Here is a 16,339-nt window from a genome sequence, read left to right on the forward strand (position 1 = left end):
TTTATATCAGCCTTGCCTGCACCTGTCTCAAACTGAAGATCAAGTATTTTCAGTGCCTCTCTGCCCTTACAGGTAAATAGTGCAAGAATTCCCACACTTTACAGCTGCTCATAATTGTCCCAAGTTCTCTTAAAGCTTTTCCAATCACTGACTGGATTACAAACTATCTTTAATTTTGCTGGAGTGGCACAGAATAATAAATTCACAGATCTGTATTACTAGTGCTTAATGTTTTTAATTCTCCATTTCAAAACGACCATTCAGTAATACAGTCAGAAAGAGCAAGATACAGTCAAAGAAGAACAGAACAGTTTAGAGCACTTAGCTGAAAAACCCATTGGCTTTCTTGACTTCAAAAATGTTCTTTTTCTTTCCTTCCTGTTACCAGTTTAGGGTCTTTAGATATTCTCTGGGTTACAGCAGTGCAAATGGTCTGAGAGTCTGAGAGCTGTACTTATAAGGCCCAATATCTAACTACACAATAGCAAAACCCAGGGACATAACAATAAGACCCCTTGTAATCTGAACTGGATATGTGTCTTTTGCCTGTGCCCCCATCTTCTCTATGGTGAACCATTAAAACACTTGGTAGATGATGCCAAATATGAATCATTAAATGGCTTCTTTTCATGGCAAGTGAAGATACTGGCCAACAATTATGATTGTATTGATTGTGGATGCGGTAAGGATGTTCCCAAGGATGGGTGAAACTAGAACTAGGGGGCATAATCTTAGAATAAGGGGCTGCTCTTTCAAAACTGAGATGAGGAGAAACTTCTTCACTCAGAGGGTAGTAGGTCTGTGGAATTTGCTGCCCCAGGAAGCTGTGGAAGCTACATCATTAAATAAATTTAAAACAGAAATCGACAGTTTCCTAGAAGTAAAGGGAATTAGGGGTTACGGGGAGCGGGCAGGAAATTGGACATGAATTTAAATTTGAGGTTAGGATCAGATCAGCCATTATCTTATTGAATGGCGGAGCAGGCTCGAGGGGCCGACTGGCCTACTCCTGCTCCTATTTCTTATGTTCTTATGTTCTAAATTCAGTACAATTTCTGTTGGTATGATAATACAAAATAATGAACTCACTATGCTACCCCACATCAGTGCGTTGTCTGGCTTGACAAACAGAATAACTTTCAAATACCATCCTGCACTCTAACCTTTCGAGCCTGATGAAAGCTTGCCTCCACAGCTTTGTGTTTAAAAACCTGTGTCAGTGACCTGTTTTTAATCTTCTTGTTCACAATCCAAGGGGACAATCCCCACCGAGCGCCCAGGATAAGAGACTTCCCAACTATAGAGAAGTAATCTAAAAATGTCAGACAATGTCCTAAAAAAAAATGGTGCTTGCAACAATCCTGCTGAACGCAAGAAAAAAAACAGAAAGGGTTAATGGTAAGAGGTATGGGTACTCCAAAACAGCACTGTGAGGATAAAAGAATCTTTCAGAGTTAATCCAGTTCCAATTAGTGGCTGGAATAAAAAGTGCCTAGAGTGACCTAACCCTTATTTTGTATAGTCTTGTGCTATTATTTACAGCCAGACAAAGTGGAAGTATTAAGATGGGATTAACTTTTGAAATATAATTTAATTTGATGCCGTTCTAAGAAATTTCAAACTAGTCCAGCAAACTTGGATACATTGCACTCGGTCCCTTCATCTAAGTAATTAATATAGATTGTAAATAGCTGAGGCCCAAGCACTGATTCTTGCGGCACCCCATTAGTTACAGCCTGCCAACTTGAAAATGACCGATTCATTCCTATTCTCTGTCTGTTAACTAATCCTCTATCCATTCATGGGGTTGGGGGTAATACATTAACCCAGTGAGCCTTTATCATGTGTGGCACCTTATCAAATGCCTTTTGAAAATCCAAATATACTACATCCACTGGTTTCCCTTTATCTACCATGCTAGTTACATCCTCAAAAAACTCTAATTAGATTTGTCAAACACGATTTCCCTTTCCTCTTAAAACCATGTTGACTCTGCCGAATCATATTATGATTTTCTAAGTGCCCCGTTACCATGTCTTTAATAATAGATTCCAGAATTTTCCTGACAACTGATGTCAGGCCAACTGGCCTGCAGTTCCCTGTTTTTCTCTCTCTCTCTCTCTCTCTTTTCTTGAATAGCGGTGTTACATTTACTACCTTCCAATCCACGGGACAGTTCCAGAATCTAGGGAATTTTGGAATATCATAACCAATGCATCCACTATCTCTGCAGCCACCTCTTTTAGAACCCTAGGATGTAGGCCATCGCGTCCAGAGGATGTCAGCTTTTAGTCCCATTAATTTCTCCAGTACTTTTTCTTTACTAATATTAATTACTTTAAGTTCCTCACTCTCATTAGACCCTTGGTTCTCCACTATTTCCAGTATGTTTTTTTGTGTCATCTACTGTGAAGACCGGTACAAAATTTAACATTTCTGCCATTTCCTTATTCCCCAATAAAATTTCTCTTGTCTCAGCCTCTAAAAAAAAGGCCCCAAGTTTACTTTCGCTACTCTCTTTTTAAAAAACATATTTGTAGAAGCTCTTACAATCTGTTTTTAAAAAAAAAATAGTTCTTGCTAGTTTTTACTCTCCTATTCTACTTTCTCCCTCTATCAATTTTTTGGTCATCCTTTGCTGGTTTCTAAAACTCTCCCAATCCTCAGGCTTACTACTCTTCTTGGCAATATTATAAGCCTCCTCTTTTAATCTAATATTATCCTTAGCTTCTTTAGTAAGCCATGCATGGATCACTTTTCCCGTGGAGTTTTTAATTCCTCAATGGAATATATATGCGTGAGAATTATGAAATATTTCTTTAAATGTTCATCATTGCTTATCTACCATCATATCTTTTAATCTCAAGTCCCAATCAACTTTTGCCAACTCACCCCTCATACCTATGTAATTGGCTTTGTTTAAGTTTAAGACTCTAGTTTCAGACTTAAATTCGGAAATGCAGCCCTGTGCTGTAACTCTGCATTTCTGCTTCGTAGCATATGTAAAATTCAGAAATTTCACTGCAGATGGAAATATTCAAATAAAAGTATGTAATCAGCAACTTAATCACCTGCCATCTCAAAACAGTGAAGAGTCTAACATTTATCTGAATTTCAATCCTATCATCACTAAGTTCACAATGTACCATGGATTTATGACCCTGGTATACAATTACAAACCTATGCACATGAGCAGTGCTTCAGGATGAAGGAGAGATGCAAATGAGCAGTGTCCTGCAGAAAACTAATCACTTTGCTTAATATGTTACATAACCATCATAGCCATTGAGTTTTGTTCAAAAGGTATTTACTGTTCCAAACTAAAAGCCCTGGACACAGCTAACAGCATTTTCTTTGTTCTGAAACAGCAAGAGAGTTCAGAAAGTAAAGTCACAAATCAAGTTTTTGTCAAACATTTCACCATCTTATCAAAGTTTTCCAAAGTTGCAGTGTGGTCAGGGCAGTCTAGCAAATTTAGAAAGTCTTCAAAATCTGATTATGTGCTGTGAACTCAAGTACCTTGCATATTTCATTCAGAAGTTTTTAGATCTATACTACTTTCTAAGTATAAGGATAGGTGCGTAAAATAAATGAACATTTCTTGATGGTTCAGCCAGATTATCCAGTAAGTAACTGAGCAACACAGGCCAGAAACATTCCAATTGCGAAATGTTCAATTCCCAGCCTATGCTTTTATCTTCTCAGCTGGAACAGGGGTAAAGGCAATATAATTGAACTCAGTATCCTTGGATTCGGGAAGGAAAAATAATCCAACTTTGGTTTTCAGTAAGGTACTAGATATTAGTCAGGAACCTCAGCTGATTTTCTTTGTGAGTACTGAGTCCAACTGCAATGTCCCTACTGAGATCAGCTAGCTGGCATTTACTAGAGATATCATTGCTAGTACCTTCCTGGTCTGAACAACTCGATTGTTCACTAGATAAACTTCACTCAGAATTAGCAGAGCCCTAGTCTTACGATCTCTCAGCAAGACCCAAAAATAAAATGAAAGCGGTTCTATGGAATTGCACCAATTTTTCAAGTCGCAGACCCTCACCTAGTCAACCATCAATACCTAGTACAGTACTAAAATGCCTTCACTGTATGTGTGAGTATCATGTAATGTCATAGCTCAACAAACAGTGTACCAAGGGTCTAACGAAGTTAATAAAAACTTCGAAACTCTCAACCCCTCCACCGAGCATTGCGCAACCAGGGAAACGCTAACTACTGCATTCTCCCTGATCACAGATTAGAGCTCATTTATCAGGAACAATGTTTATGTCAATCAGTAAAAGGCAGTTAACTACTCACAGGCATGACTCCAGTTTGGATCCAGAAGCAAGTGGAATAAAGAGCCATGTTAAAGTGAGTTACCAAGATGACGAAGCGCACGCCGGTGCCTTTCTCTGGAGTTGGCATGCTCTCCATTCACAGACAGGTTTACGTGTCTGTTTTGTACGGTGTCTGAGGTTTATTAAACCTTGCACCTCAATTATCACTGACTGCCAATCATCGGGGGGTCTGAGTGAAGGTGTAATCCAGGGCTAGTGCCCCCACAGCCAGAGTGCGTGATCACAGCCGCCCGTGGATTTATGACCAGTCACTCACCCCCCCCGCCTTCACCAGCTGACTGAGGCGGCGCGCGGCCCAATCACACCGCACCGGCAGCAGAGGCGGCGCTAACGGATAAAACAGGACCGAGTGCACACAACGGGCCAATGGCGCCTGATCCGAGCACGCGATTTACACACCGACACCCGAAGCGGAGTGAAATTCAAATAGTGAAAAAAAACCGCACAGGCCCCATGAACCTGGGAGAGGGGGAGGGGTGAGGATCGAGGGGGAGGGAGGGGTGAGGATCGAGGGGGAGGGAGGGAGGGAGGGGTGAGGATCGAGGGGGGGAGGGAGGGGTGAGGAGGGAGGGAGGGGTGAGGATCGAGGGGGAGGGGTGAGGATCGAGGGGGAGGGAGGGGTGAGGATGGGGAGGGAGGGAGGGGGAGGGAATCTGCAGGTCCCGCCTCTGCTTCACGCTGATTGGCCGCAGCCTCACGCCCTCGGCCCTTGATTAGTCGGCGCAGCTGCCAATAAAAACGTCATCAACTTCGGCGCGCTGGGCCGCTTATTTCTGTTGTTTAAAAAACACGACCAGACGGAATCTGTGACCGTGTCAAAGCGCCGAAGAATATTACACGCGCTAACCACGTCACGATGGTTGGAGGGGCATTGTGGGAGTTGTAGTTCTCCGGGATCGAGGGCGCCGCCACCAGTCAGCGGGAGACCGAAGCCGCCCGACTACCACTCCCGGCGCGCACTGCGCGACATGGTGGTTGGCGAAGTGCGCATTGGTCTGTTTTGATCAGTCGGTCCCGGAGAGAGTGCGAGTGACAGAGGCGGGAGAAGGTACCGCAACCGCGCCGATCGATACCTGGGAGCCAGGCCGCATCGAGACTAGAGGGATATGGACTCGGAGTCACAGCTCAATGCACACAGAACCGCCGTCCTTTTAGAGTTAAACAGTATTCTGTCCACCACTCGGAACCTGTGAGTAGCGCGGAGAGAGGGAGAGGGGGAGGGGAATGGCGCAAGAGATGCGGTATCAGCGCGCACTATGCGCCATCTTTCCGTGCTTTCTGATAGGCTCATTCCACGGAGAGGACGAGCCGTGAAAAACTAACGTAGAAGACCCCCGGCTATAATTTATTACCATTGTGATAATTACATTTGTATACATATGAAGGGCACTGGAGCAAATTCCTCCCAATTTTCTGCCACCCTCATTTGAAGACTCTTACAATGTAGTGCCCTTGGGTATCTTATCCCAGTGGCCATCTTTCAGAAGAGAGTCTAGACAGTGAGTATTGGTAGGTCATCACCACCGAGCCTGATTCTGCCCTCAATCAACAGCCGCACACAAACTTCCAGCAGAGGTGAACGAATAATGATCAGGAGTGCAGACACTGGCTAGTTCTTTCCTCCCTAACCTAGCAGCCAATTGTAGCACCCCTACTATTGTCCTATTTGGAGATCAGCTAACTCACTACATAATGGGGGACTCAGCCTGGGTGGGACCTTCCTAGTCTGTATGGTTTACCTGCTCACTGAATAAAATTCCTTATTTGCTAAAGTGAAGCCCCCCCCCCACCGCCGACCAATTGTGATGCTCTTTGTTGCAGTTTTTAACCCAATCAATAATATTTGCTACATAGCCCCACATAAAAATAATTTTTCTGAGTTATCAAAATTGCTGTTGGGTCTTTTGATTGGTTGACAAAAATTTATTGAGCTACTAGAATATTGGTCTTGCAACCGTTTCAGCAGGGTTCCTGTTCTTAGCTACTATCCAGTGGCAAGAGGGCAAAACTGGACTTGGCAACAATGCTCCCTTGCTGACATTTGCTTTTCAGGCTTATTTATGAAGAATAGCTATTTGGAATAAGCTGATAGAAGGTGCTTTGCACTTACGGAATTGTATCCAAGGCAACATAGCATCTTGAGGAAAAGAAGAGGAAATAAACTTAAATTTATTTTAAGTCGTAAGTTATTACATAGATTTACATAGAATGTACAGCACAGAAACAGGCCATTCGGCCCAACTGGTTCGTGCCGGTGTTATGTTCCACATGAGCCTCCTCCCTCCCTACTTCATCAACTCTTTCAGCAGAACTTTCTCTTCCTTTCTCCCTCATGTGTTTATCTAGCTTTCCCTTAAACGTATCTATGCTATTCGCCTCAACCACTCCACATTCTAACCACTCTCTGGGTAAAGACGTTTCTTCTGAATTCCCTATTGGATTGATTAGTGACTATTTTATATTTATGACCTCTAGTTTTGGTGTCCCCCACAATTGGAAACACCTTCTCTATGTCTACCCTATCAAACACTTTCATAATCTGAAAGACCTCTATCCGTTCACCCCTCAGCCTTCTCTTTTCTAGAGAAAAAAGCCCCAGCCTGTTCAATCTTTCCTGATTGATATAACCTCTCCGTTCTGGTATCATCCTTGTAAATCTTTTTTTGCACCTTCTCCAGTGCCTCTACATCCTTTTTAGAAATGGAGACCAGAACTGTGCACAGTACTCCAAGTGTGGTCTAACCGAAGTTCTGTACAAGTTTAATATAACATCTCTGCTTTTCAATTCTATCTGTCTAGAAGTGAACCCTAGTGCTTTGCTTTTTTTATGGCATTAACCTGTGTCGCTACTTTTAGTGATGTGTATCTGTACCTCTAGATCCATTTGCACCTCTACCCCATTTACCTTATATTCCAAGGAGTATGTGGTTTCATTCTTCCTACCAAAATACACCACCTCACACTTATCTGTATTGAAATTAATTTGCCAATTACATGTCCATTCTGCAAGTTCATTAATGCCTTTTTGTATTTTGTCACAGTCTTCCTCAGTATTAACTATACCTCCCAATTTGGTGACATCAGCAAATTTTGAAATCGTATTTCCGATTCCAAATCGTTTATGTTCATGTTTGTTGAGATATACATTTATCTTCTTTTATCCAATGTTTTTATTTTATGAATTGTTCTCCTAAATTCTTGTTGATGGGCAATACTTCTGGCATTGTAATCAAGTTCTGCACTGAAGTCCATTCTAAAGTGTTGCCATCAATTATGACTTTGCTCTATTATTTTAGGTCACTTTTTTTTTTACAGGTTAAATATAACGCAGAAACCAAATGATACAGCAAGTACTGAATTGGCCTAATACTTAAAAACAAAATTAGTATCAGTTCATGAGGCGTTAAATAACCTTTTTATAATGTGTTGGTTACAGAGTCAGATGAGCGACAGGATTTAAGTGAAAGTCAAGTTTATTTCTTTGTAGACCTTCTGGTGTTTTGCCCTGTGCTATTGGGACAACGTCAAGCACTGCCCAAAAGGAGGGTGCAACAATAACAACTTGCATTTATATAGCATCTTGAATGTAGAAAAATGTCCCACGGTACTTTGCAGTAATCAGAAATAAATGGGTACCAAGCTAAAGAAGGAAATATTAGGAGGGGAGACCAAAAGCTATATCAAAGAGATAGGTTTTAAGGAGGGTCTTAAAGGAAGAAAGTTTGAAGGGGCTTAGGCAGCAAATTCCAGAGCTTTGGACTTATATGACTGAAGGCACAGCTGCCAATGGTGGGGTGAAGGGGAGGGATGCATACGTTTACAGAGGGTGGAGGATGAAAGCCTGACCAGGAGGAATGCTTTGTAGTCCCGAAAAGAAGCCGGGGGTTATCTTTGCATTCTAGGATGATCCTGAAGTAGTGGGTGCTTATGGCAGGAGAGTGAGGGCAGATAGCACTTGATATGGTCTAGCTAGATCTGGCAGTGGATGGCTAAGCCTGTTGTCCACCAGAATGCTTGCATCTGTGCCCCTTAGACTTGAGGGAGTGAACAGGGGGATCAACCAGGATGAGACAGAGTAAAGATTTTGTTGGGTACAAGGGAATCCAAAGTGGAGCTGAGGGAGTGGTTGAGTAGATCGACACTAGCAGAAGTAGTGGTGAATGGAGGGCCAAAGGCCAGTATTAGAAAATTAGAAAAGTATTAGTAAGTGTTTGGTGGAGAGCTTTTCCAGGAATGGACACTGAAAGAAGTGGGGTTGGAAGCAGGTTGTTTGATTAAGGTAGCGAGGGATACAAGGATGTGATTGGAGATAACTTTGTCTGTGATCGAGACCATGTAAGTGGAGAGGACACGAGATGGCAAGGCCAAGGGGATGGCCATGAATATGAATAGAACTATTTATATGGAGGGAGAGCAGCAGGTCAGAGAATTCAGAGGAGAGGGGGCAAGGGGAGCTGAGATGAAGATTGAAATCACCAAGGATGAGGAGTCGCTGAGTGAGGTTATCTCGGTGGGGCGTGGAGGTTGACAGATAATAAAGATTTGAAAGGAGAGGTGAGAGGGGTGGAAGAAATTGAGATGCTCGAAGGGGGAGAAAGTACCGGACAAGTAGGGGCAGAGACAAAGGTATGATTTGGCGATAAGGGCCGCACCACCATGGCAGTTTGGGCGGATCAGGTGGTGGAAAGCTCTGGAGGCTTCAGTAAGGGGCAAGTTTCAGTCAGTCAGGATGTCAATGCAATCATCTATAATAAGGTTTTGGATGACAAAGGTCTGGTTTGCGAACGAACAGACACTCTGGAGGAAAATGCGGAGAGCGACTGTGATCGTTAATCCGCTGGCAGAATCCAAAGAGGGACAGGGAGGAGGTTGGCAAGATTGGCCCCCAAGCGACCTGCTGGGCGGGAAGGTCGGCGAGACAGGAGATGGGGCAGTTTGGGTTGTCGCTCGTAAGGAGGCTGTGATGAATACCTCGATAGGCCCTTTGGAGAATGCCAGGGTGACTGTGGGCTTACGCAAGCAGGATTCATGCCTGGAACGGTAGCGGGAGTAGGATGGCAGAGAAGTAGTGATGGGTTGGGGTAGGGATGGGGGACAAAGTACCCAGGAGGGTAGAAATGAAAGGTGGCATAACTGGGTATATGGGAAGGTGAGGTGACAGGAGAGGAGACTAAGAGGGGCCAAAGAGAAGAAAAAAAGCCTCTGGTCAGAGATAACAGCCAAAATGCACACATGTATAGATACAGGGAATTTGGTCTACGTAGAGAGGACCTTTTCCCTTAGCGCAAATGCCTTGTATTGGATGAATCAAAAATTGTTACACTCGGTACCTTAATGTTACAATAACTAGTTAACTAACTGTCAGCCCACAGGTGCAAAACTTCACTGGAGCAACAAACACTAAAGCACTCCACAAAGCAAGGTTCACAAATTCAACAACGGTTGTCATTTTAAAAAAAAGTGAGTTTCTCTCTATGGGTTTAGTGGGTAAGGGCACTGATCCCTAGTCTGTGCTGATTCCTCAATTTGGTAACGCCACCAGTACCAGGTCTGTGCTGATTCCCCAATGATTATTGGATAAAGGCACCAATCCCAGGTCTGTGCCGACTCCCCAGTGGTCCCAAGTACAAAATTATAAAATGGAACATGTAATAGTACTTTATGACATATATAATACTATTAATAAATAACCTGTCTTAACTAAAAGCAAAGTGTCAGTAAATGAGAGAATTGTGAAATTGGAGCCAATAAAACATGTGACATTCTGCGTGTCCACTGGTCACATACCTTTTGCCGATCTGGTAGGCACCACATGATCGTATTCTATGGGCACTCGGCACATACTAAAGGTCTACACATGGGAAAGCTGTCGGAGAGACTCTTCCCAGAGTTTAATACGCTAAAAGAACAGCCAGTTATGTGTATTGGTCACCATTGCCTAGAAGGATGGAGTCCTTGCAGAGAGAGTTGGACAAAGTCTATTTTTAAATTATATTTATTATCTTACATCACATAAAATAACATGCAGAAATCACCCTACTTTATTTCCGTACCAAAGCACTTGACATACAATGAACTACTTTGAAATGAATTAATTGTTGTGTAAAAGCAAACAAACAGCAATGAGCTGAATGACCAGTTAATTGATTTTTTGGTAGTATTAATTGAGGAAAAAATTTAGGCCCAAAAGCTGGGAGAACTCTGCTTGGAATAGTGTCCTGGAATCTTTAATGTCCACCTGAATAATTAGTCTACCTGTTACCATGATTCAGGTGGACATTAATGGATAAAACTGAAGAAACGGAATGGAAAATAGCAGAAGTTCAAAAAAACACATTCTATTTATCTTTATTTGGATATAGAAGGGAAGTAACAACAAAAAGCGCTAACTTGAGGGCTCTTGATCTTTGTTTTACAGGGTGTGTGAGCTCAGGACGCTGGTAGCTTTGACAGACCGAGAAGGAGGGAAATTAGTCCAGTCTCAGAACAAAGTAAGCATTGATCAGTAGGTTTCCCCTGTGATTGATCTTTAAGGGGAAAGTGTGCCTTATGTGTCCTGATACTCGCGAATATATTATAGTTTTGTACTGATTTAATATTGGGCTAAAAATGCAGCTTCATTCTAAAATTGATAGGGGTATCACAGATCCCTTTATCAGGGCTTTGATGTAGCAGCCTCTGATACAACACAAGTTACTTCTGCTTCTCCTTCCAATTGCTGTGACTCACTCCGATACAATGTGATCTTTGATTTATCAAATTGTTAGGAGTCCCTGTATTCTAGGGATCTAGAGGATGTACTTTGGGCTAGAATCATTTACACACATTAAATCACCAGTTAGCACTGGCTGGAATAGTCTTTTGAAGATGTGACACAAGTATTTTATATTGTCTGAGGCAAGGGGGCCCTGCGGTTAGACAAGAAGCTGAGGCAAGGGGGCCCTGCGGTTAGACAAGAAGCTGAGGCAAAGGGGGCCCTTGACGTTAGATAGGAGACTGAGGTAAGGGGGCCTTTGAGGTTAGACAGGAAGCTGAGGTTAGGAGGCCCTACGGTTGGACAGGAAGCTTAGGTAAAGGGCTTTTCTCAGACAGTACCAAATCTTCGAAGAATAAAGTTGCTAGGATAGCCGGTACATATTACTTTATTAATGCTCTTCTGTAATGGGTAACCATAAAGGCTGGGTAGCAGGCAGCCTGGCCAACATCTCAGCCAAGAAAGGCTCCTAACAGAAAAAAAAGTTGGTGTGACGAGTGGTATTGTGAGTTAGGCCCTCGCTCTTCACCTCTGGGACATGGACTCAATTGCAGCCTAGATTTATGGGATGAAAGTGTTCTGTCTACTGGCAACAAGGATTGTCTGTAAAATGAATTTGGTCAATCTCAATCTTGTTCTTAGTCCAAAGCATAAGAAAGCTTCTAAAGTGGTACTAATTGGCAATCTCACTCAGGATGGCTGGCATAGGAAATGAAAAATGTCACGCTGGTGTAATAGAGGGTGCTTGTGAGGTTGGGGCATAGCAGATAAAGCTTTACATCTAATTGTCTTGTATCTGATCCCAAAATGTTTGATAGACTGGTGGCCAAAATGGAAAATGTTCCATACCCCAGCATTGACGCCTCCTACTTTGATAGGCACAAAAGAAACAGCTTAAAAGAAAAGTAGCTAAAGTAAAACAGTATTTGTACAACGGCACTGGAAGCTGTAATGGCAACACTACCCACAAAGTATAGAGCCTGTCACTGTGTTTCACGTTCCCTCATTCCAACAAGGTGAACCCCAGCTGATTTACAGAAGCCGAAGCAGTTCTGGGGCAAAGCGAAACAGCTGAGTTTATGATAACTCTCAAATGGGGGACCATAAAGTTAGCACTCCAGTTGGAAGTTCAATCTCAGAGAAATAACCTCCATCTGACCACTCACAGCATTTTACCTTAAAGGTACGGTCGGGCTAACTTGGTGGCTCAGTGGATAAAGACACCCCCCAGGGTGGTACTGGGCCACACAGACCAGGAATTCCCTGGTTTGTGCAAAGCTGGTAATCTCAGCTGGATTGGCACTGGGAACCGCTGGTATCCTTGGGCTGGGAATGGGTAAAAATCAGCCTGGGTTTCTACTTTTGATTATTCCCCAGTGATCCTCGCTGAAATACAAGCAATGTATGGATACGTAGTGAAGACTGCATTAGGCTTAGCTGTGACTTCACTCCTCCATCCCATGGTCAAATAGCCTACTGATAATTGTCTGAAGATCTGTGTCTTGGAAGAAGTACGAGAGCACAGTTGGTGTTTGTAGAACTGTGTGCCCTGCAAGAATCATCATTTTCAGGAAATAAGTGGGGACAATTGGGTAGGTGAAGGTTAATGATACTATTATGTTTTTTTTGTTTCAAAGATAGTCATATTTAGTTAATCCATTTTTCATTAGTACATTGGCCTGCAAATACCTTTGTACTCATCAACCTAAGAATTTTTTTAAAACATCGTTAATGTGTACAGCTAAACTGATCCAGTAGTACACTGACTTCTACTGCGTAACAAAATAGTGAGTTTGCAATGCATATGAATTAACCATATGCATTAACCAGGTCTGACTGCATCGTACTGTTGTGTGTGCTTAAAATCCCTTTATCTACTGAGCTTTATATTGTACTACAAAACTTTGCTGTTTTCTTACTAGGCTGTGAGCTCCCTGGACATCTGGAAGCATCTGTTTGCTGCAGTGCCTTCTGAGGACGACGCTCCATTGTTGCAATAAAATGGCCGACGGAGAGACCAACATGGTTTCCACGGATCTCTTACTTCTAAAAGACACTGATCATGAAACCAGATTACCCAGTGATGCAGTATCACTCAGTGACACTGACTCGGAGACTAATCTGCAGTCATTTAATTCCTTGTCACCCCTCAGTGAGTCTGATCCAGACTCCTGGTCCCCAGATGACTCACCTGTTGATGGGGTTGAGCCCCAGTGTGACTACATGTCGGATCATTCTCTATCTACTGTTGGAAACAGCCCTCCATCGCAGCTCTTTCAGCTACGGGGAACTAGTTCCGGCTTCTCTTTTCGTAGTCAGAATATATTCAGTGGTTTGGAGAATGCAGTAAAATTTGATGCATCTCAACCCAGGGACAACAGCATCATTGATGGAGAATTCAAGCGTCCACCAAATCCAGCTCCTCAGAGAAAGGTGACAGGGATGTCTCCTCCAGGAAACCAGAGCAGTTCCCCTTCAAAGAGAAAGGTTTTCGGGGAGCCTCCCAGAGGAAAGCAGAGCAGCGTCTCGTGTAAAAAAGCACAGTCTGTCCCAGACTATCTTCTGCATCCAGAACGCTGGACCAAGTATAGCCTGGAGGATGTTCCTGAAACCAGCAATAAGAAGAATACAGCAGTGGCTTTCGAGTTCATGGACGGCTTGAAGAAACGGAGAAAAGAAAAATCTACAGTGGACTTGGATGAAAGCTTCACTTCCTGTTTCAATCAAGACCAGTTTGGCAGTGCTACCAGTAAAATCCTATTCACTAAGCCGTTGAAACCAGCAGGCAGCATGGGAGATGGTGTAGACAGGACAGAACAAGAAGGTCATGGCAGTAAACTTGGTGTGGTCAGGAAGATAGCAAAGAAAGCAGAACTGAATCCAGAGGATCCTGGGCAGGTGGACCTGGCACATCTAGATTACGGTGAAGTCAAGGAAGTGGAGGACATGAAAGCACGGTGGCATGATAAAGATGCAGATGAGCCGGCAAAGGATACGAACCAAACGACTACAGGGGAGAAGGTGCACGAGTCAGTGGTATTTCATAGTGGAAGAAAGAGGAATCGAAAGAACATTCGAGTGAAACTGGATAAAGACAGTGAAGATGACTAATGTCTAGGTAGTTCGATCCCAAGGCTGCTGATGTTTTTAAATGGATTATTTCAAAATCATTATTTAGCTGGATCCAGGGGGGCTGTCTCATTTTGTGTAGTGATCTGAGAAACAGGAGATTTCTAGGACAGCTGCAGTTACTTTGTACAGCTGCCTGGATGCTTGTGTTTAACACTGCTGTTAAATTTGGGGGTGGGTGGGTGGGTGTGGGGGGGGGGGGAAAAAGAGAAGATTAATGTCTCTGATGTAGTTAAAGTTTGTGACAGGAAGGAGAAAAAGTAGGGTTAGATCCTGAACTGTAGTGAAGGTAAAATATACACAGTTAATAAAGACTTTTTGTTATCCTTTAAACGCCATGTCTTGTGTTATAAATATGATTTGGAAACCCCTAGACTAAAATGGTGGGAAGAGATTACATGAGATCCTATTTAGTAACAATCAGGAGTTGAGAGTAGGGTTACAGGAGATCTTATTTAAGACATTCAGGCGTGCGGGAGGATTACAGGAGATACTGGCCCGGAAATTGCGCTGACTGGCGAACAAACATCGCATGCTGCTCATTAGTTTGTGCATGAGTTTATAACTATGTGCTTTTGGGTGGCAACTTGCTTCAGTGGTGAGCTGCAAAAAGTGTGGCGTCCTTTCCCAGGCTTCCATGAGCTGCGAGAGAGGGGAAAGGATCTTACTCTCCCCTCAAACAATCAGCTGAAAGCATCCTTGACAAGCTGCACAGAGTCAGAACCAGGAAGCGAAAGCTACAACAGTAAATTCAATGTTAAATCAGTTAGAGAAAGCGAAATAAAAAGAGAGGGTAAGAAATATCAAAAGACAGAGATAAGAGACGCAGAAAAAGTAAAACAAAAATATTTACATTTTAAAAAAAATTTTTCCACGTGTCCAACAACAATTAAGATAGGAAGTAATGAGTGTCCAGATTTTTAACAGTTAATTTCCAGTGCCAGATGGGTTGTTTGACAGTCATTAAGACTTGCCATGCCATTAAAAGTTAGTTTAGACTTAAAAAACCCAGCGTACATTTTTTATGGAGAGATTAGTTTGTTTCCAGCTGGGCAGGAGAGTAAATCGGGCTGGTCCATTCATTCAGCTGGCGAGCTGTCCTTCCCACGCATCTCTCAAACGAGCAGGGAAAATGGTAGAGCAATTTATGGATTTCCGTGTTTGACTGCACATGTGCGCTCTTCCATTTGCCTTGAAATAACAGTGAGCCCTGTTAGCATCACCGTTACTTTATGAGCAATTTCCAGGCCTTATTTAGTCCATTTTGGGACTATATGAAGGCAACAGGAGGTCATGGTAAATTTCACTCTTGACCCAGTAGTGGTACAGTGCACTGAGTGTCTGACAACCGTTAGCAATTAGAAAATATTCTAACTATCAACAAAACAGATGATAAATCAGGTGATAATTAATGGCTGTTTACTTCACTATTCAACTCTTTGAAAAATGAACTCAAATTAAAATGAGGAAAGATACTGTTTGGCTGACTAAATGCTACTGATGCATCCTGGAAAATCGGGTACATCTGCTCAGACTGCACATCTGCCTCCAGATAAGAGTCACAACTCTGGTCAAAAATAACAAGTCCAAGCCCAGGCATTTGGGAGAGGCTGAGGCCCTCGGTAAAAACTTATAAGAAAGGCATTGAAAGACATTTCAATGGATAAATTCTATCATGTTATTGTGACTGGAAAATAGGGTTCCCAACTCCGATCGGAGGCATTCTTGGAGGGCTGATTACGTGACGGCCTGACCATGTAACATCTGATCACATGACATCTGCAAACGTTACTGCATTTACCTTTATAGAGGTTGGGTCCCCTGTAGTTGAGTATCTTTGCTTGTGGTTTTGTGCCGACAACTGCTGTGCGAGAAGTTCCGAGAAGCAGGCGACCACCCATGAGCAGGTAAAGAAGGGAAACCAAGGGATTGGAAACTGAGGGCGGGGGCACGATTCGCAGGTTCCACAATAACTAATAGAACTCACAAAGTGCACCGATAGTTAATAGTAATACTGATAAAACTCAGATTTCCATCGTAACCAACAGTGATATAACTCATTGATAGTCTATGTAACTGGTAGTAATAGGTGTAACACCCC

At 42.9% G+C, this 16,339-nt stretch overlaps 2 protein-coding genes across 6 annotated transcripts in view; one reads left to right on the top strand and one right to left on the bottom strand.

The window, feature by feature from the left end:
* The window catches only part of slc22a18 (solute carrier family 22 member 18), a 93,694-nt gene extending 88,853 nt beyond the window's left edge, over window positions 1–4,841 (bottom strand). For 2 of the 3 annotated variants that reach the window (XM_067993750.1, XM_067993747.1), the window contains exon 1: window positions 4,315–4,841. In XM_067993750.1, the coding sequence (XP_067849851.1) occupies window positions 4,315–4,431 (117 nt within the window). In that variant the 5' untranslated portion in view covers window positions 4,432–4,841. The remainder of the gene's footprint in view (window positions 1–4,314) is intronic. The other variant, XM_067993749.1, reaches the window with a different exon arrangement.
* Window positions 4,842–5,324: 483 nt separating this feature from the next.
* On the top strand, window positions 5,325–14,571 carry tssc4 (tumor suppressing subtransferable candidate 4). Of its 3 annotated transcripts, XM_067993752.1 has the most exons (4): window positions 5,325–5,544; window positions 9,721–9,815; window positions 10,774–10,846; window positions 13,032–14,571. In XM_067993752.1, exon 4 carries the CDS (start codon window positions 13,111–13,113, stop codon window positions 14,218–14,220), a length of 1,110 nt encoding a protein of 369 aa, XP_067849853.1. In that variant the 5' UTR covers window positions 5,325–5,544; window positions 9,721–9,815; window positions 10,774–10,846; window positions 13,032–13,110; the 3' UTR covers window positions 14,221–14,571. The 3 variants fall into 3 exon arrangements, with proteins under 3 accessions (XP_067849853.1, XP_067849852.1, XP_067849854.1); XM_067993751.1 differs by lacking the exon at window positions 9,721–9,815; XM_067993753.1 differs by lacking the exons at window positions 9,721–9,815; window positions 10,774–10,846.
* The last annotated feature ends 1,768 nt before the right edge of the window (window positions 14,572–16,339 follow it).

The sequence above is a fragment of the Heptranchias perlo genome, chromosome 12 (assembly GCF_035084215.1).
Source record: "Heptranchias perlo isolate sHepPer1 chromosome 12, sHepPer1.hap1, whole genome shotgun sequence".
Lineage (NCBI taxonomy): Eukaryota > Metazoa > Chordata > Chondrichthyes > Hexanchiformes > Hexanchidae > Heptranchias > Heptranchias perlo.

Coding starts and splice junctions, on each gene's coding strand:
- tssc4 (XM_067993752.1), top strand. CDS start 13,111: ATGGCCGACGGAGAGACCAACATGGTTTCCACGGATCTCTTACTTCTA.